The sequence below is a fragment of the Hyaena hyaena genome, unplaced genomic scaffold (genome assembly GCF_003009895.1).
Source record: "Hyaena hyaena isolate Hyena2069 unplaced genomic scaffold, ASM300989v1 scaffold_104, whole genome shotgun sequence".
In the NCBI taxonomy this organism is placed as follows: domain Eukaryota; kingdom Metazoa; phylum Chordata; class Mammalia; order Carnivora; family Hyaenidae; genus Hyaena; species Hyaena hyaena.
In genome coordinates this window covers 3,163,802-3,185,092 of record NW_024080736.1, presented here as the reverse complement: position 1 = coordinate 3,185,092, position 21,291 = coordinate 3,163,802, and the positions used below count along the sequence as shown (strand labels likewise).

The 21,291-nt window shown below is 47.9% G+C and overlaps 1 protein-coding gene across 5 annotated transcripts in view; it reads left to right on the top strand.

The window, feature by feature from the left end:
• The window catches only part of TANC2 (tetratricopeptide repeat, ankyrin repeat and coiled-coil containing 2), a 374,283-nt gene extending 354,653 nt beyond the window's left edge, over positions 1-19,630 (top strand). For 3 of the 5 annotated variants that reach the window (XM_039235904.1, XM_039235901.1, XM_039235902.1), the window contains exons 21-27: positions 3,692-3,867; positions 4,185-4,317; positions 4,875-4,904; positions 5,745-5,836; positions 7,744-7,890; positions 10,332-10,432; positions 12,036-19,630. In XM_039235904.1, the coding sequence (XP_039091835.1) occupies positions 3,692-3,867; positions 4,185-4,317; positions 4,875-4,904; positions 5,745-5,836; positions 7,744-7,890; positions 10,332-10,432; positions 12,036-13,989 (2,633 nt within the window). In that variant the 3' untranslated portion in view covers positions 13,990-19,630. The remainder of the gene's footprint in view (positions 1-3,691; positions 3,868-4,184; positions 4,318-4,874; positions 4,905-5,744; positions 5,837-7,743; positions 7,891-10,331; positions 10,433-12,035) is intronic. The other 2 variants (XM_039235906.1, XM_039235903.1) reach the window with 1 other exon arrangement.
• The last annotated feature ends 1,661 nt before the right edge of the window (positions 19,631-21,291 follow it).

The window sequence follows — 21,291 nt, the reverse complement described above, 5'->3', positions numbered from 1 at the left end:
AACCAACATTCACATACTCCTAGTGAATGGGAAATAAGCTGAAGGAGACTGTAGTCACACCACCTTCAGAAGCGTTTCAGGCTCCTTTTGATTGCTCTGACCTCAATCACCTGTGCAAAACAGGGGTGCATGACGATGGACTTCTATAGTAGGAAAGTCACTGGTGACTACAGTACCATCTAGTGGAGTTTGAGCACTTGCATGAAGTAGAAAGTAGTATGATTGTGAGGAGCCTAATGACTCCATTCCAGATAGCCTTCCCTCTTAGTGAACAGGACCTAAACATCTATAATTATATCTGTGGGCGTGCACACTTCAGGAAAACCAGCCCCCTGAAAAATCATACCCAGGCCAGCACAACTGCAGGTAGTTGAGCTGGAAAGAAGACAAGATTTCTTCTAAGATTTCAAAACTCAGAGATTTATTGGATCTTTAGCTATATCCTCCAAAGATTTGTTTGTTTCCATAGCCTCAGACTCACGACACTGGGTCTGAATCAGAGAACTGCTCTCCCAGTGTGCAGAGTGGTTCTTGCTTCCCCAGTACAAGCCAACAAACAAGTCTGGTTTCATGATACCTATTCTCCCTTCTGCCGAGAGGAGGTTGGGGGAGAAAAGGGGGCGTACCTAGATATCTTCTCAGGATAAGGTGTGGCAGGAGTCAATGTCCCAGAACAACCCAAGTCTCCTGGAAAAGGCAGGGCCTCTTCAGCCACTGATCACCTCCAGATCACTGCACAGTGTCTGCCACATGCCAATAGAGGCTTATCAGACACAGATTCCAGAGATTTATTCTCCCTTACCACTGCAGACATGCTGGTCTTTGTACTACTGATCTTCCTCAACTTGTGATGGGGTTACGTCCTGATAAACCCAAGTTTAAAATATCATAAGTTGAAAGTATCTTAAGTCCAGAATGCGTTTAGTACACATCTAACCTACAGAACATAGTAGCCCTGCCAACCTAAAATGTGTTCAGCCTTCAATTGAGCAGAATCATCTAACACAAAGCCTATTGTATAATTAAGTGTTGAATGTCTTATGTCGTTTATTGAATACTGTACTGAAAGTGAAAAACAGAATGGTTGTGTGGGCACAGAATGGTTATAAGTGTATCCGTTGTCGACGCTCATGCTCGTGCAGCTGCCGACAAGCTGCAACTGGCCAGCATCACGAGAGAGCATCGTCCCGCACGTCATTAGCCTGGGAAAAGGTCCAAATTCAAAATGCACAGGATGGTTTCTACTAAATACAAATCACTTTCAGGTCATCATAAGGTTGAAAAATCTCGTCAAACCATGAGGATAAATGAAATCGTTAGTATTTCATTTTTCACACTTAAATCAGAGACTTCCACTAAATCATCAAATCCTACAAACATGTATGTAGCCCATATGATTTGCATATGATTTGCAGAACACTATTCTAGTGATATGCCAGTGAGTGATTTTCTTTTAACGAGCACACTCTATAATCTGTGCCCCCTAAGGGTCTGTAATCTGGGAAGGAAGGGATGAAACAAAAATACCTGAAAAGCCAAAAATCCTAAGAGCTCTGATAAAGGTATTTCAGTTAGGAAAGGGCAGACTTTGAAAGGTGAATAGGAAAAATGTCTTGTTTTAGGGAGGAGATCGTAAATGAAAAGTCAGGGAGGGGAACCAACACACAACAGGTTTGGGGAAATACTGGAGTTGTCCAGTGAAGTTCATGAGGTTCTCTTGGGAAGTAAAATTGGAAATGTATGTGGAAAGAAACTGAAAAGGAACAGATTAAAAGAAGTTTTGGGCTTACTTCTGAAGGCAATGGGGAGCCTTTCGAGGTTTTTTAAAAGGGAATTGATGCCAGAGTTGTGCTTTAAAAAAAAATCACTCTGGCAGTAGTGTGAATAGTAGATTTGATGGAGGAATTCTAGTGGACCAGGGGATCAACTAGGAAGCATTGTAATAGAATAGATGAGAAGTAATGAGGTGCTAATCCAGGTGCAGTAGCTGTTAGAATAGAACAGAAGGACCAAGTGCAAAAACGATTTGGGATATAAAGAGCAATTACATGTAGAAAGGATAGTTGAGTTGAAGATAACACCAGAATTTTAAAATAGACGTTTGGAAGAGGTGTGATTCCATTAACTCCAAAGGGAAGAAAAGAGAGAAGATGAAGATTGCATATTGAATTGTGGATGTAAATTGAATATACAGGTTTATTTCATATATATCTCCTATTAATTTCTTAAATTCCAGCTTTCCTCATCTATGGAAAGCCAGCTTATCTGTCATATACATCTAGAATGTTCTTATCCTTCTTCCACCAGTGGGGGCTCTGTCCAGGGAATTTACACATGTTGCATCTGGGAAAACTTAGGTTCTGTCCCACATTCAAATCCATTCTGTGTTAGAGTCAGTGTTTTAATTGCAAACTGTGCAGTTATGACAAGATAACCCCGTACATAAATGGCTGTCATCAGGGTTAGAGGTATGTTTCCTTCTAGCCCTTCATCCTGTTCTGGGAAGCCACAGAGACTGGTTGTCTGACCTCTAGGGATACAAAGGTGATATGCCAGATAACTGCCAAATAGACCCTGAGCCCGGCTTTGGCACATCTCCTGTCTGAATCCTGTCCAGTTGAGGAGGCAGCCTGGGAAGTATTCTGTACACAGTAAGCTGATCCTAATTGAGTTAGTATAACATGTCAACTGTGAGAAAAGAATTCTCTTAGATATTCTTCACAACTAGCCAGGAAATGATAGGCTCTTTGCCATCCAAGAGCTTACAGTCTAGTCTAAGAATCGAATGTATATTGAACTTTAATTACAAAACAGTGTATCAAGTATGTTTGATCCTTACGGATGAAAATAGAAATGTTGAAGAGAAACAGATGTAGAATACCAAAGAGGCTAAGAGAGTTGGGATGGGATCATTGAAGGCTGACAAGTTTAATTAAACTCTGAATTTCCTTGTGGCCTGGGCTCAGGCTCTTCCCATGAGTTCATTTCCCCCACATTCAAGGGAGGGAGAAAGTGGCCTGGTACTAAACATGTACTGACCTCCTCCTGTTTCACCAGAATCTCTCTAGGTGTTTATACTATTGCAAATGGAAGACTTTTGCTGAGTTCTGAAAACATTCATCAAGAATTTATTACACGCAAGTAGGATACATTAAAAAAAGATTAATAACAGAATAAGGTGACAGATGTTAAGCACATTCAAGATGAGGTAACAGTGACCAGGAAAAGCTTCCTAGAAATAGGGGGATTTTGAAATGGTTCTTAGAGAATGGGTGGAAGTGAGGCAGGTCGTGGGGAAGGAGAAAATTCCCCATGTAGGAGCAAACATGACCAAAAGTGAGGATACAGAATATTATGGGGGAGTCTAGAGGCAGTGAGCACATCCACTCGGCCCAAGTAGAGGATTCTCCCAGGGGTGTGATGTAAAGAAACTTAAGCATAGAGAGTAAGCTTGGGGGTAGATTGTGGAGAACCTGGAATACACAGTAAAAACAACGGGACTCTCTTCTGCTGAAAGCTTGTAGGACCGAGGATTTTTTTTTTTAACAGTTTGATTGAAAGACCACTCACATACCAGAAACAAAGCCGTGCTTTGGCAGAGCATACGCCTTAAGTACCAGCTTTCCCTCCTGCTCTGGATTTTCACATTGTTCATGTTTCCTCAGTCCTGTGTTAATACTTGCTCTTGTAGGTGCCTCCATTGCTCTCATGGACAAAGAAGGACTGACAGCCCTCAGCTGGGCTTGTTTGAAGGGTCATCTCTCAGTAGTACGTTCTCTGGTGGATAATGGAGCCGCTACGGACCATGCCGACAAGAACGGCCGCACTCCACTGGATCTGGCAGCTTTCTATGGTGATGCCGAGGTGGTGAGTGCCTTTAAACAAGCCTCTGGGTTGTAGGGATCTTGGGGAAGGTTCTCCATCCATAATGTTATCTGGGGTTAAGGGTAGAATAACATGTAGATGATTCCTGATAGAAGGTTCTTGGATCCATACGTGCTAGAGGACAAGACTATTCAAAACACCACTGAAGACCAAGAATACATGTCTAGCCTGTAAATACCACAGCTCCCAGCCTGGTTCAGACCAGCGGTTGAACAAAGTCCAGGCAGCAGCCAGACTTCAGTTAAGCAGTGCTGAGCCGCTGTGCTTGTGTTAACTGTTCTCCTTGGTCCATGTCCTAGGTCCAATTCCTGGTGGATCACGGGGCCATGATCGAGCACGTTGACTATAGTGGAATGCGCCCTCTGGATAGGGCTGTGGGGTGCCGGAACACTTCCGTGGTTGTCACTCTTCTGAAGAAAGGAGCCAAGATAGGTAGGAGAAAGGAAGACGGTGCTGGCCATCTGTGCCCAGGGGCCAGACTGGCCCAGTGGTCTGGCTGCCCTGGGTGTTTGGTGTGAGTGTGAATAGTTTCCCCTCTGCCCGGGTCCGGTTATTGTCCACACGAACAGAAAGGCTCTTGGCCCAGAGAAAGTGCCATCTGAGCCATGGTCTACACTACTCGGTGTCCAGAATCACACGGTTATCTGCCATACCCCACGTAGCCTTGACCAGGAGGCTACTCTAACCTTAAGCACGCCTCAGTGCTAGCGCCTCTGGGCCAGCCCCGCCCTGTGAGCATCCTCGATCCCTGCACTGCCCTGAGCCTCTGCTTTCCCTTGCTCTGTGTGCTTCAGACTCTGCAGTCCGTGCCGCTGCCGCCCCATCTGCTCCCCCAGCCCACAGACCTGTAGGCAAGGGTTGGCTGATATGCTGGCTTTTTTGCTGCCTGCCTCTCACTGCTGCTTTTTCCTTCTTTTTTTTTTTTTTTTTCACCTTCATCCATTTTTTTTTCCTCTCCTACAACTTTTTGTTTTCTCCTTTCTTTGAAGGTTGTCAGACGTTACCGAGTCGCCCACGAGGTATATTTCACCGCTGTCAGCATCAGGCGTGGTCTGATGGCTTGGTCAGCTTTGCCTTCTCCTCTTTGATTTTAGCCTGCATGAGTTCCCTACACCTCTAATCTTTTAATTTACTTCACCTTAAAAGAAGATTTTTTTTAATGACTGTTGTAGAGAATAACTTGAACTTTTGATAACTAACCCTGAAAAGCTTAGTTGGTAAATAATTCAGGTGTCTATAAACTAATCCATTTAACCTCTTCTTCTCTTTGTGGGTAAATTAGTCCTCAGTAATGTTGGCTTGTTTCACATCTTTTGACATTCGAATTGTACTCCTGCTTCAAAGTAAATCCCAGGGAGGCCTATTCAATACCTACAAATTAAGGGGGAGCCTTTAGAATCTTTCATGGTTCCCCTTCTGCAAAGTACAGATTTTAAAATTAAGAGACTAAACAGCTAGGGATTTTTTGAGTCCCAGGTTCTAAAATAAATTGCCCTTTTTTGATTTTTTTTAAATCTTGTGGTGACATTTAGTGCAAACTCTTTCTCCCAATTATCTTATTTAAAATAACTCCAGACTAAGCCATGGCCTGCCCGAACACAACACACAGGCTTTGCTGCCCTCCTGTGGTGCAGGCTCAGTCAGTTCAGATACTCTTATTTTAAGGTGAATACAAATCCAATGCAGCTTCTTGGCAGTGGGAGTCCCTAAGATACTCCCAGGTCTAAAAGATGAGGAAATTGTTGTGGAGCAAGTTGTTCTCTCAGCAGAAATTCCCCCAGGATGTTTTTTTCACCTAGCTTCCTACCACCCTTACATTGTCTGAGTTTTTTACCCATCATGCATCCTGTACACTACAGGTCCAGCCACATGGGCGATGGCCACCTCCAAACCAGACATCATGATCATCCTGTTGAGCAAGCTGATGGAAGAGGGGGACATGTTTTATAAGGTGAGGGGAGGAAGGAACAAAGTTTCCTCAAAACAGCCACTGACTGTCTTCTATATGTGGAATCTACTAAAGTCTTGACACTCTCATCCTTGGCTCTAGAAGCAGAGGGAGAATGCCATCCCTCAGTGATGGGCTCAAAAGTTGAGGATCCTGAGTTTTTAACTTCCCAACAAGAGAGCAAAAGTAGCCTACATAAGCCTGCAGCTGATCAACTTAAGCACCAAATTTTACCTGGTTACTAATAGGCAGTTACAACAAGAGAGCAAAAGTAGCCTACATAAGCCTCTGCAGCCGATCAACTTAAGCACCAAATTTTACCTCGTTACTAATAGGCAATTACATATATGATGCACGGAATCTGCTGAAAGCTCATGGGACAGGTCAGATTATGTAATATAGATACATAGTACTCTGTGGGAAAGAGGCATTGATCTTTGCTTTGATATTTAATATATACACAGATTTTTAAAATTCTGTGGTGAATAATGGCCGGTCAGCATCCCTGAGTAAGATACGGAAATCAAGACAAATAGCAATTATAAGATTTGCTTAAAGTCACTCACTGAATGACAACAAAAAAAGTATGGAGTTATATTGTACTCACAGTTCAAGCTGAAGTCCCCATAATTCTAATGGGGGCTCACTCCTGCGGCCTCTAGGACGTCCCATAAGGACATTACATGTCAGGGGCGCCTAGCTGGCTCAGTCGGAAGAGCACACGACTCTTGATCTCGGGGTTGTTTGAGCCCCGTGCTGTAGGGGCTCCCACCCATCCCTGTGTAAGGAACGTACAGAGTTCCTGGGGGCAGGGTTGTATTTCCTGAGGACCCTTTGTGTTAAAGTCAGAATAATCTAGGACTCTCAGGCTTCTAGGAAACTTGAGTCCTGACCCAACCAGGATTTCACATGATGTCCAAGAAGGGTCTCATTACTCTAGGACTTCGGGACAGCAGTGCTCTCAAGAATCTAAGCCCTGGTTATAATATGACTTCTGATACTCTGAAACAAAGAGCCCTACCTCCTAATGAAGATAGGCAGAGCTACTGCTGTCCCCACCTGGAATTGTGCCTTGGCCGACTCCAGATCTCTCCTTAATGAAATGTGCTGCAGAGAAAATCAAAAGATCAGGATACCTGGTGGAGTTGCAGCTGTACAGAAAGAATGGAGTAGATTAAGGTCAGCTGAATGAATGGGAGATGCCTCGTGCATCATTTTGAGCTCAGCCGATAGATTTTCAGGTACAAAATGTAAGAAAAGTTTAAGGCCCCTGTGACTGGATCCCTAAGCTGGTCATAGATTTACTTCATAATAGAAAATCCCTCCTGCACAGACAGATCACATTCTAAACTTCTCTACCACTGCCCTGCCCTAAGCCTTTTTTAAAAATAGGGGAAAACTGACTGATACTATTTATTCATTGAGATTAGGGAAGCAACAGCTAGACCGTTTTAGCTCCCACCTTCTGGTGAGGAAGAGAATGACCTCTTCTAGGGGACTGGCAAGATAGAACATCAGACAGGAAAAGAACTTTCCAGGCAGGCCAAAAGTAAAGAAGTAGTAATAACTCTGGAGTGGTTGAGTCTAGGGAGTGATGTGTGTCCCAAGGAGATCAAGTCAAGGAAAAGCTCCTTTGAAATGAGCAAGGTCCATCTCCTGGGAATCCGGCTGGGAAGCTGGAGAGACCAGGTGTTGGTTCTCTGGCTTGGGTCTTGGGTATCCCCTTCAATCTTACCCTTCCTGTGGGGTGAGTTTCCTGCTCTCACCACCAGGGCCAGACCCACCTGCTAAGCTGGTGTTCGGGAGGGCTAACTTAGTACTCCATGCGGAGAGGAGGAAGGGAGTGGGCCACACCTCCTCAGCTGCTCAGCAGACCAACTATGTGTTTTGCTGTCTTGTACTCCCATTAGAAAGGTAAAGTAAAGGAAGCTGCCCAGCGCTACCAGTACGCTCTGAAGAAATTCCCTAGAGAAGGGTTTGGTGAGGACTTGAAAACCTTCCGGGAACTAAAGGTGTCTCTCCTCCTCAACCTCTCTCGATGTCGCAGGAAAATGAACGTAAGTCCCTCTCCTCCCAGCTGCTTTCTCCAGCCCTGGAAGTCGACAGCCCGTGTCACTCGCTGGCTCTTACCAGGCCCCTGAAATCGTTCTCTGCCCCATTTGGAACTTGGTTGTCCTTCACAGAGCACTGACATTTGCAATTTGAAAGAAATCAAGTCTGAGTACAATCCGTATCTGAAACGATAAAAAAGTTAATGCTGTGGGCACTTTAGTAGCTTTCTGAATTTTTAGTTCCCACTGAAAGTGATTGGAATACCATCATCATTATCTCCTACCCCCAAGTCAGTTTTCTGGTCTTTGGGAAAATGTGAGAGCAGTGGTCACTAGAATTCCAGCTGTGATAAGATCTGAATTTTAGTCACTCCCTTCCTTTCTCATAGACTCCCAGTCACTTAAGGCAGGGCTGGAAAGAGGGCACAGGACCATGGACTTGAAGGTTTATTTCGAAGGCTAGTCTTGAACTTTTCCCTCCTCTCTTCATCTTGTTACTGCAGCATGCCATGTCCGTTCTTGCCACAGACGGAGTCAGAACTCTTCCTGGCCCTCCGTTATCTGCCACCTAGTCCTTGGTCCTTCTCGCCTGCCGTGTGCACACAGTCCCTGAGGCCCTCAGCCACTGCTCCCATGACACGCAGATGCTCCCGGGCCAAGCACCCTCTCTCAGAGACTGGGAGTAGCTGAGATCGTGTCCGCAGTCTCCAAGCACCCCCCCCCACCCCCCGCCTGAGGTCTCACAGTTACCTCGGGAGCTAAAAGCCACCCACGCCAAATGGGAATGCTGATGCTAGAGAGCTCAGCTGTGCAGAAGTGAGATTTCAGCCGCAGGGACAGGAGGTCTGCTGGCAGTCCCAGGGAGGTTGTATGTGTGCACGACCTTCACATCCTCCGTCTAGACCCTGGCAACGAGACCCTGGCAACGAGAAGAGCCTCGTAGCCACACGTGTCTCAGAGGATGCAGTTATGGCCCGAGGAGGCAGAGTTGCCCCAGGTGCTGAGGAGAGTGGTAGCGGTTCCTGTGGGAAGGGGTGCCCCACGGGAAGGCAGTGAGGCCATTCTGTGAAACATAACCAGACCAGCGGCACCCAAGGTCCCCCGTGGCAGCAGCCTGTGGGAATGAGACCAAGCTAGGAGCTGCCGCCAGCCCGCCGCCTTCTCTTTTGCCTAACAAAGAATCTGTCCCCTGGAAGCAATCCAAGTCCTGCCAGAAATGATGCTTGTCCGAAAGAAAAGGGTAAGGTTGGAAACAGTAGCGATAGGTGACTCGCACAGGACAGAATACTTCCTCGCTAGAGAGCTCCACACTTGCTCAGAAACAGTTAACAGCCGCCTCCCATGACCAGCACTGTACCAAGCACCTGAGGTCTGTCCTCTCAGTCAGAGATGGCTCGTCGCTTTTTCTGCTTAATTTCTACCTGTGCCCCAGGCCCGTGTTCTGCCTCAGGAACACGCGTGTCACCAGAGATCAGTGCTATAGTAAGGCTCTGACATTGAAAGAAGAGAAAGAACTCTCCCTTTAGCTTCATATGGAAGGCTGTCTTTAATCCCACAGCTCTGTTCTCCAGGTGCCTGTTGCCAGGGTTCTCCTAGGGGGACAGATGGGACCACGCTCCTTAGGGAGCCTCAGTGATCAAGAGATGAAGTGACAGCACAGACCCCTGTCATCGCCTGGGCCCTCTCTTATTTTTTTAGTGTTGTTTTAAATGCTTCGTAAGAAAGGAACCAGTTCAGAGAAGGAAAGGCCATAGAAGCCTCTGCGAAATAGAAAGGAAGCTAACCAGTTACCGAGCCTCTGCCATGTGCTGGAAACCGCGTCCGGGGCTTTCAAATGTGGCATCGCAGGGACTCACACCTGCAGAGTAGGCATGGATGGGAACACACAGCACACCCTCTGAGGGCCGCCGGGCTGGACCGGAGGCCTGACCCCAAGTCCGTCTGGGGCCCCTGCCCTGTCTGGGCTGCCCGGCCAGTGCAGCTCTCCTTTACGCACGCCTTGTCCTGCTGGAGCTCACTCACCTGTCAGGAGGCCGAGGGCGGGATGAGGCCTGTGTGAGCTACATGGATGTGGATGTGTTTGCCTTGCACACAACGTGTGTAACAAGAGTTCCGATTTCCAACTTCAGGAGCTTCACTGGGTTAACCTCTGGCTTCTGGGCTAGAAAGAACTTCGTTAGAAAAGCAGAAAAGAAGGCAGACTAAGAGTATGTTAATGCTTCCAGGCAGATTAATTCCCCGGGAGCTGTCGCAGGGCCACACAGGGCAAAAGCGGAAGGAACTCCCAGTCTGGGCCACGTGGCTAGAGCCATGCCAGGCATGTTGAGAATCCCACCTGTTCCATCCATAAATGTCAAACAAATGTACCTGTAATCTGTTTTATTCCCAAATTGTCGATTTTTTCATATCTCTTCAATGACTCATTTGCACACCTATTGTAATGACAGGATTTTGGAATGGCGGAGGAATTTGCTACTAAGGCCTTGGAGCTGAAACCGAAATCTTATGAAGCTTACTATGCGAGAGCAAGGGCCAAACGCAGCAGCAGGTGAGGAGAGAGAGAGAGGGTGAAAAGCAAGAGGTCTCTTTTCTGAAAATCTGGCCCAGGCAATGTAGGCCATCCTGGGACCTACGTACCCAAATGTGTCTAACCCTGAGGACTTTTAGGGCCAAGCGTTGGGGACGGCCCATAGCACAGAGCTCTGCTTAAGACTGGCAAGTCTTCAGGGCTGTGGAGCTCTCGAACATTACACTCTGGGAGAAAAATGCCTTTGCATTGTTGGACAATGACACCTTCTTCCAAGAAGCCTCTGCCATATCTCAGTCACTTTTTAAGCCCTAAAGCAGATAGCATAAAGAGACGCTGGTGACTTAAGAAGAGACCACATAAGCAGAACATCCTCCTGGCCCTTTTACAGAAGTAGGATGGGTCACTTATACCGGAGGCTCCTCTTTCTTTTCCTGGAGGCATCTGAGGAGTCCCTGGGTTATTTAGTCTTCCTTCTGGGACTCTCCTCAAGCCTGGTGGCATCAGACCTCCTCCTCACCTAAATCCCCACCACTAGCACACCACACACTTACGGAGACAGGAGGTCCTTGCTGCCAGGATTGAGGGGGCCCATGAGAAACTCCATTCCTTGTGTCCATCTGCTGTGGCTTAGCCAATGGGCAAGAAAGGCTCCAGAAAGACCTAGAACCTGCCATCACTGATCTTTGGATACCTCAGCACTGTCCTCGATGCCTCCTGCCCAGTGCCCTCCCTACCCTTCTCCTTAACACGGCCTGGGAAAGAACTGCTCCAGGGTCAGTGTTGTGGCCAGGGGGGTATGGTCCTTGAAAAACCAAATCCAGGTTAAGGCTAACAATGATGGTGGCAGAAATATTAGTCTTAACTAGCTGGGGTAACAGAGTCCTTACAGAAGCTTGACTGTCAAATTCTCTTTTTCCCCAGATAATCCCTTCCCCACAAGGCCAGTTGCCCCTTTCCTGGGCGATCTTAATAGAGAGGATGGGAATATGTCTGAGAGTTCTTGTCCTCATCTGTAATTAGAATCCGAGTTGCCTAGTCAGCAAGCGCCACACCTGCCCAGCTCTGATGTAGCAGAACAGAGAAGCCACAGTGCTGTGGAGCAAGGGGAAGGAAAGGGCGGAGGACAGGCTTCTTGCCTAGGACAGAACAGGCCTGAAATTCGGAGCCAAAATATCAAGAATATGAAGAAAAAATTATGCTGGATCAGCAAGATTTTTAAATATCGTAGTTAACTGTTTTGTTGCTAAGCTAATTGACAGTGACCCTGTAAATGACAACCCCACCCAACTCTCATATACTGCCTGGTGTGCATTTGGGCACTAAGAGAATCTTCCTGAAGGGCCTGGCTGGACTGATGAAATGGGGCCATTTCTCTCCTAATCCCAGAGAGGCCAGAAGGAAGATGGAGGCTAAACAGGCTAAGGAAGCATTCTGGACTCTTCCAGAATGACAGCCTACCTGTTTCCTTCCTTACAAATCAAACAAAACCAGCCCCCCCCCCTTCCCCGACTCCCACAGATGCCACCCAAGTTCTCTAAAATAGCGACCGTGGTCTCAGCTCTTGATGATTCCCGTTGATTCAGAATAACCCCAGTTCCTGTGTTTACATTTTGTCAAGCAGACAGTTTGCAGCAGCCTTAGAGGATCTGAACGAGGCCATCAAGCTCTGTCCAAACAACCGTGAGATCCAGAGGCTCCTGCTGCGGGTGGAGGAGGAGTGCCGACAGATGCAGCCGCCGCCGCCGCCGCCTCAGCAGCCGCCTCAGCCGCCGCTACCAGAAGAAACGGAAGCCGAAGCCCAGCACGAAGATGTATACTCTGTACAGGATATGTTCGAGGAGGAGTACCTGGAACAGGATGTTGAAAATGTCTCTATTGGCCTCCAGACGGAGGCTCGGCCCAGTCAGGGGCTCCCGATAATCCAGAGCCCGCCCTCCTCCCCAGCCCATCGGGACTCAGCCTACATCTCCAGCTCCCCGCTCGGCTCGCATCAGGTCTTTGACTTCCGTTCCAGTAGTTCTGTAGGCTCTCCCACCAGACAGAGCTATCAGTCCACCTCACCCGCTCTTTCTCCAACTCACCAGAACTCTCATTACAGGCCCAGCCCACCACACACATCCCCAGCCCACCAGAGCGGGTCTTACCGCTTTAGCCCCCCTCCCGTGGGAGGGCCGGGCAAGGAGTATCCAAGCCCTCCTCCGTCCCCCCTCCGTAGAGGCCCTCAGTATCGGGCCAGCCCTCCAGCTGAGAGCATGAGCATCTATAGATCCCAGTCAGGCTCTCCCGTGCGCTATCAGCAAGAAACAAATGTTAGTCAGCTTCCTGGCAGACCGAAATCTCCACTGTCCAAAATGGCCCAGCGGCCCTATCAGATGCCTCAGCTTCCTGTAGCTGTTCCCCAGCAAGGGCTCAGGCTACAGCCTGCCAAGGCCCAGATTGTGAGAAGCAACCAGCCCAGCTCGGCGGTTCATTCAAGCACTGTCCTCTCCACAGGGGCCTATGGCCAAGTAGCCCACTCGATGGCTAGTAAATACCAGTCTTCACAAGGAGACATGGGAGTAAGTCAGAGCCGGTTGGTTTATCAAGGGTCCATTGGGGGGATTGTAGGGGACGGGAGGCCTGTACAGCACGTCCAGGCCAGCCTGAGTGCAGGGGCCATCTGTCAGCATGGAGGGTTGACCAAAGAAGACCTTCCACAGCGACCTTCCTCAGCATATCGAGGTGGCATGAGATACAGCCAGACACCACAGATTGGCCGTAGCCAGTCTGCATCCTATTACCCAGTCTGTCACTCCAAACTAGATCTGGAGCGCTCCTCCAGCCAACTAGGTTCCCCTGACGTGTCGCATTTAATCAGAAGACCTGTTAGTGTCAACCCTAATGAAATCAAACCCCACCCACCCACTCCCAGGCCACTGCTGCACTCCCAAAGCGTAGGCCTCCGCTTCTCTCCATCTAGCAATAGTATCTCATCAGCGTCCAACCTCACTCCTACCTTCCGGCCATCTGCCTCGATTCAACAAATGGAGATCCCACTAAAACCGGCGTATGATAGGTCATGTGACGAGCTGTCACCAGTGTCTCCCACTCAGGGAGGTTACCCCAGTGAGCCCACCCGATCCAGGACCACACCATTCATGGGGATCATAGATAAAACAGCCCGGACTCAACAGTACCCCCACCTTCACCAGCAGAATCGGACCTGGGCCGTGTCATCCGTGGATACCGTTCTCAGTCCCACGTCTCCAGGCAACCTGCCTCAGCCCGAGTCCTTCAGTCCACCATCATCCATCAGCAACATTGCCTTTTATAACAAAACCAACAATGCACAGAATGGCCACTTGCTGGAGGACGATTATTACAGCCCCCATGGGATGCTGGCTAACGGGTCCCGCGGAGACCTCCTGGAGAGAGTCGGCCAGGCCTCCTCATACCCCGATGTGAAGGTGGCGCGGACCCTCCCTGTGGCTCAGGCATATCAGGACAACCTGTACCGGCAGCTGTCCCGGGACTCTCGACAAGGGCAGACGTCCCCTATCAAACCAAAGAGACCATTTGTGGAGTCTAATGTTTAAAAGACGTTTGTTGGAGTGAGACCCATATGTTTTCACTGCACATCTTCAGGCTTGGTTTCCACATCTGAGGTAGTTCTCTGGCTTAATTTCTCATGCAGTTTCTGTGTGGTGTTTAGAGGTGGCGGCCCACGTGCTGGAGTCCTTTGCATGCAGCCAACTGGGAAGCTGGCCTCCGGTGAGCCAGGACTTCGGTTTCTCTCGTCTGTGCCCCAGCCACATGCTCTCTCCCTCTCTTCCGATGCCAGCGAGGAGATTGTTGTGCCGTGTGCTTTAACCCAGGGAGATCAGACACACTGGTCAGCTTTTTCCAGGAGACAATCGCTTTCACTGATGTTCTTGTTGTGTAAATGTCTTTCTCCTTTTTTACAAAAATAAGATGTTCTTCTTGTTCGTTTTCTTCTAGGAACTTTAGAAAGAGTATGACGCCCCTTTGCCTTTGCATTCTTATCCAGTGTTATCCAAATAGCCAACCCCAGTGCATTCTTGTGCCATGGTGTCCTCCCCTGGACTGCCAGCCATCAGGTCTAGAGTGTTCATTTAGATTATTGCTGGTCTTCCTACTGGGGCAAAAGGATCAAGGAGAAAGAGAAGAAACAGGTCTATTAAATTAGAAGGAAAAAAACCCAATATAATTATTTGAAATGTCACTATATTGATTTTCCAAGAAGCGTTTTATGAATATTTAGAGAACAACCAGCCCTTTAAATGTTTCACTCAGCCAAGCAAATTGGATGAGAGTCATGGATATGTTTAAATAATCCACTGAGAGTTATTCTTTAAGTTTTTAGCCAATAATTGACTATGAAAAGCTATTGATTTTCCATGGTGGGGGGGGGATACATAAATATATAGAAAGAGAGAAGAAGAAAAACCGTTCTGTATTCTCAAAGGCTATAGAAAATCTCTTGTCTCGGAGAAGTCTACTTTTTCGGTCCTGGTACATCACTGAGCCTCATATCTCACAAAAGCAAACTCTTCCCAAAGTTTGGTACAGTAGTCCTGTTGGGTCGTCATCTAAAGCCACATCGTGTTCTGCTGGCCCTCTTCCTTTTAAACCCACATGGAACAGTCAAGAAATTGGTTCTTTGAGAAGTAAATTGAATTCTCTTGGGGCTGTAAGACTTTATTCTTGGAGTTTGCACGCAGGACCGTTGCGCCACATGCCAGGTGTCATCTGATTCCGTTTCAAGATCTATACTTTCACTATCTATTTACTCTAGGAATTGTTTCTTCATTTCTTTCTCTAGGTAGGTGTGTTTGGGGAGCGATCTTTGCAAACCAGGCACAGCAAAGTGTTTCAGGGAGCAGACAGACCCCTTTCAGCCCTGGGTGGGGGCACATGAGATAGACAGCAGGTCCTCTGATCCAGTCACCCTCCGCACTTCTTCTGTGTCTTGAGGTCGTTTGCTGACCTGTCCTTTGCGTGACTGAGGCCAGCACAAGATGGACAGCAAGAACACTGAAACCAAAGCCTTAGCACAGGCCTGGTACTGACTGGCATCAGCTCTTAGAACTTAAGAAGCTGAACAACAGAGAAATCAGTTCTCTGTTACTAGGAATCATTATGCTCTTGTGAGTAAAGGGCTACAGGAAGGGCAGTTTCCTAAATAAAAATCCAGATGTGACCAGACCTGTCTGTCATAGTAAGTGTCCTCTGAAAGTATCACTAAGATGTGGGGAGCATGAAGCTGAGATCAGAAACATTTCTCTACCATTTTAGGTTCTGCCAAATAGATGGACCCCTCGGCCCCCTAAACCTGAAACAGGCCGGGACTTGTCTCGGGGCCAGCTCAATACCCAGATTCTTTCCACACTCTCATGTCCAGGACTGTCTCCTACTCAGACCAGGGTGGGCGCCAGTGTCTTATCCCTTCCCTTCCCGTCTCCCTCTCTCCCCCATCTAGAAGGTGAAGTGTACAGCTGTAGCATCAGCCTGCAGCCGGGAACCCAGCTCCCGCTTTGTCCAAGTCTCAGCCCTGTGGGGCCCTTTGCATCTCATCCCTTCCTCCCCACCTCTCACTGAGGAGCTGCTGCTACATTCTGAAAAATGCCTGTGTCAGGAAAGTGCCCCTGCATGTCTGGAATGCCACACACACCACCTGCGCTCAGCAGTCTAGGTGAGCAAGCAGGTTCTGCATTTCCCAGACATGCCACTGACGCCGCTGGTCCCCAGGGTCTCTCTCGGCTTTCCTGGACAAACCGGAGATTTAGGGTCTATGCCTTATTGGGCAAAACACTTAAAACAGTCAAAATGCAATTCTTTTTTTAGCCATTGTACGAGGGAGTGAATATCACTACCAGGCGCCAGCTGAGTTTGACTAGAAAATGCCGACCGGACCTGACTGGGGGCAGGAGACCGTTTTTCCTTGTTCAGCCGACTGCCCATGCCCTGTTGCGCTACTTCACTGCCATGGGGTGATCCTAGTACTGTATCTCAGAGACGCCCTCTCCCCTGGCAGCACTCGCTGAGTCAATGTCTGGCTTCCGGTGGGGGAAGTTTTTCAGATGAAACTGGTAAGTTCCACTCACCCGATTCACATCACCCTGAAATGGAGACAGTGGTAACAAACTTCAGCCTCTAGGTTTCTCGCCAAATTGTACGTTTCGTTCACCCAGAATTCTTGCACTAATGGGTTTCCATCACATCATGTCTATAAATGGGTGCACTTTACTGTTTGAATTTGTAACTCTGATAAATACTGGATATTTAAGTGTGCGTAATGTCTTCATTAGAAAATAGGAGAACCGCTCTTTTAGTGTATCTTTCAAGGGGGGAAAAAAAGGAAAAAGAGGAAAGAAATCAAGCAGTGGATCACAACATTTATAGCACAAGAAATAACTGTTGTATATAAGCATCAAAAGGATTAAGAATTTTTAAATACAAAACATATTTGCAGTGATTTTAAAGTGCTTTTCCAGCAATTTTCTTAGGGACTCCTGAGACATGGTTACTTTATTTACTGGATCAGTAAGGCACACAATTAACAATTAAAAATTAATGTTTATTTACAAAGTAAAGGGAAAACCTGTGTAACATGAGAATTTGGCATGGACAAAATGGAGGCCATTTTGTATCTGCTGTTGTGTCTTGTCCGGGTCGCAGACGTGCACTATTAAAGCCCCAAGTTAATAGAGCACAAACCCTTCTTGTTCCTCCCCCACGTGCCCCTCTTTCTAGATGTGTTTAACTTAAACTTGAAGGCTCAGGAAAATGCCACTAATTAGAATCATGTACAGCACCCCAGGTCGTTGTCCAGAGATACAAGTTTGCTAATTTAGTTAAGCCTGGATTATTAAACACTTTTCCTAAATTATTGTAAACAGAACAGCCTAGAGAAAGGTATTCGCAGTCCTTATATTGTATAGTAGTTTATGAACCCCTATCTAAATATTGGTATTTTTATATTCCAGAGATGTACCCAATAGAAAAATTAACCAGTATCTAATTTAATATCCATAAGTATTTTCCTTAGATTTTAGTCATATACGGTGGGTTCTGTGGACGTCACCTTGCTTCAACCATATGCTACCACTAGGTGTCACTGTGGCTCTGCACCAGGCTCGTCTGGTGGCAAAGGCCGGCAGCGTGTCCTCTGGAGGGGCCGCTTCCAGGGCAACGAGCAGGCCCAGAGGGTTCAGGAAGGAGGGGACAAAGGCCTGGAGAGGGCTCTTCACGCATCTGTGCCAGATGTGGCAAGATAAGCTCTCTGAACACTACCTGCTTTGGACCTTCAGCCAGGCAGAGGCCCGGAGAATGTGGACTAGACCTCCCTTGCTCTGGTGGCTGGGTGGGTGTGAAGAAGACTCCTTTAGGCCGCATGTGCTCCCCTCTCAGTTCCTCTTGGCCTCCAACTTTTACAACTCCAGAGACGTCACAGTTGGGTGGTTTGATTCAAAAAATAGTTATTTTTCTACTGCAGAAATGCCTTGGACAAAACCAGTTGCCCACTGAATCTTTGCCACAAAATGGAACAGGCTCCCCAGGGGGCACGGTGTCCCCTCCCTGTCCCAGCCTCTCCCACCCACCCTGTCTGTCTGTCCTTGGGCTGCCCACTTCTCACGAAGCCAACTTGCAAAGGCAGCCTGCTGCTGCTTCCACACCAAGGCCGGTGCCGCCCCCCGTTGCGCGCACATTGGGAGGTGTGGCTTTTTCTCCTTTTCCTCTAGGAATTCCAGACTGACCATCTACCATGACTTAACAACAATGAACAAAAAGGGCTTAGGGGTAAGAGCTACCTACAAAGACGTGTCATGGAAACCTTCACCATGCAATGCCTTGAACTCAGCTCTGGCTGCTCCCAAGAAAAGGTGGCTGGCTGGGGGCCTGGACACAAGCACACTGCGAATGGTGGAGCCACTGTGCAGAGCTACTTGAATAATCACTGGGTCTTCATCAACTCCTTTTATAACACAGACCACTCAAGGGCTGAAGTGTTGGTAACCTGCATTTCGGTGTCCAATGCCTCACAGCTGCTGAACCACCCTGAGATGCTTGTGGCCACATGATGGCCACGGTCAGAGCTTTGAAAGTTAGTACCAAATGAATGCGTAATTGGACACCAAAAATCAAGTGTTACTTTCATGTTTCCTCACCCATACCATATCTCACTTCTTCCTGCTGACTCTGATAATCTCCACTAAGCTGACCTGTCAGGTTTTAGCTGAATGCATATAGATGCAGGCCAGCATCCACTCTTGTTTTTCAGACAGACCTACTCTGCAGACAGGAAGGAGCTAGCTGCTTTGTTTGTGTAGCACTTACGGGCTGGGTTTTTCTTTTGCCTAATCGCTAACCAGAACACCTGGTTAGGGGGGACTCAACTCAATCCCTTCTGTCCCCAGGACCAGACAGAGAGTTCATTCTGGAAAATTCAGTACTTGAATGTACCTGCCTTATTGTGTACCAGCTTACTGGGAAAAAAAGATAGAAAAGCCGGCTCCAGATCTCTCCTCCATTCACAGGTTATTTTGGAAATCCTGTAAGTTACACTTCCTGTTCTAGTTTATTTTTGTTTTTGTTTTTTCCTTTGGCTGATTCCTGCTGAGTGGGGCCAGTTCCTCATCAGGCTCAGGGCAGGTGCCGTTCTCAGGCATGGCCTCCTTTCCATCTAGCGCAGCATCTCCGTCTCTGTTCTGTCTCCTCCAAATCCAAGATGATTTTAATTAGTACAGACATGTACAGTCTACAATTAAAGAGTGATTTGTACTAATATGATTTTGATTCTTCCTCCTCTTTGCTGTCCTTTCAAGACACTTGCTGGAAAAAGCTTTAATGCACTTAGTTTTCCTTTAGGTTTTCTATGACTCCGATGTAAAGGACTTTCTCTGTACAGTATATTATCCAATGCATGTTTGTTCTCTCTCCCGATATATTGAACACCACACGGTTGTGAACTCGTGCAGTGGGGATGTCCCGCGCCCCACAGAGGCATCTAGCCCCCTGTGTATAAGGAAAGACATTTTCCTTTGCTGTACTTGCTTGAGCAGTTGTATTGTCTGTACATGTGAGCTGTGTGAGGTAGATGTGAAAAGGTAAATGAATGCATTCTCCTGCCCATGTGTACAGATCGCCATCCGTACAATGAACTGTATGTATGAAAGCAAATGTACTTATTTATAAAGGGTAACACTTGGAAAAACACGGTGTTGTGGTGCTTTCTGCTTACAGAACGATACCTGTCCAGGGGGCTGACCTGGGCTTCCCCTCGCTGGGGCCTGCAGTGCCGAGGGGGCCTCTCCTGGGACACGACTTTGGCAGGTTAAGACAGAGGCCACATTCCTGATGATTTGGTTGGTCTCTTGTAGGACAAGCAAAGTCACTCCTTTGGGCTCGTATTCACTCAGCCAAGTGACTGAGCATGTCCTCAGAGTTGGGACAGCACTGCAGGCACTCGAGAACACTGTGGCTAAGGGCCTCTCTGCGAAGGCTTGCAGTGCCCACTGAGAGAGAGGCTTTCTCTTCGCTGAGTTTCTCGCCAGCCAAACCAAGGGAGCACCGAGCTCTTCTTTTTGCACTTTAGTATCTGAGGCTGCACCCCTGTCTCGCTGCCTGAAGCCGGCTGCAGTGAGAGCCATTGCGTCCTGAGGCTGCACGTCCAAGGTGAGGGGACAGCCCCAGCTAGAGTCCCCGAGGGTAACACGGGCAAAGCTGCTTCCGGGGCTTCATCTTCTCTTCAGAAATGTGGCCAGACTTTCCCATCCTCACTGTCTAGGGAGCTAGGTGGCAGCGATGTAAATGGAGAGGCTGCGGGCTCCCTGCCCGGCTGGTACCTCTCTGTCTACTGCAGGCACAAGCGAGGGAAGAGACCGCTTCCTCTAGACACCACATTGTGCTGAACAAACATCCCTGTTGTGTAACCACATCCATTTCCCCCAAACAGGGCCGGGGAAGCAGGAAAACTCCGGGTGCGAAGTCACACCAGCCTAGATGCCAGAGTTGCCTTCAGAGAGGAGAGGAGAGGACTCTGGAAGCAGCCACCTGCTTGGTCTGAAAACATTGGGACTCAGGGGGTTCCAGACCCAGTAAGGCGAGGGACTCCTGAGGAGGTGGAGAGGAGAGGCATGTCTGGGGAGAGGCATGACCTTCATGTCTGGGATCATTTGAATACTCATTAACACAGAGACCCTTGATCCGGGGATGAGCACAAGAGCCAGAAGTGAGAGGCTTACAAACAGGCCAGCTGATTCTCTCCACACGCTGAGAGCCAGCCATGATCCTAACTGAGCCATCAGCTTGTAACATGCATCATGCCACATGCTTTGCAAGCTTTTAAGCAAATGAAGTTTCACACAGAAGCCTCGATTCAGGAGAAAAATTCTACAGATGCAGAAAGCAAAGACCTCTGGAGAACATAGAAAATAAAGTAAATGTTAGGAAGGACTTCTGTTCCCCAAGGATTACATCTCAAGGGGTTTGCTGCAGGGTCCCTTTAAATAGTGTTTTGTTTTAGGTGATGGTCCCCGTGAGATCCAGCCCGACTTCATACATACACCTCCTGCCTGAGCCTTAGGAACAGCTCTCAAGTGGAATGCCCGGCTTGGCTCGTTCTCAAAGTTTTGCTCCCCTCCTTACAGAATAAAGAGACATCTCTTTTAAAAGGTAAAAAGTTGAGCGAATACTAGGGAAAACTTCTTGCCGAGGCCCTTACCACGCTCCACCCTCCAGGCCACTGTCTCTGGGCTGGGAAAAGGGTTTCTCTAACCAGGAAGAGCCTCTCGCTCTGGGTCCAGAGACTGAATAGCCCCTGGGCCGTTTCAGAGCCAGGACAGAGATCACGAATCACGTTACCTTCTGTGCCCAGC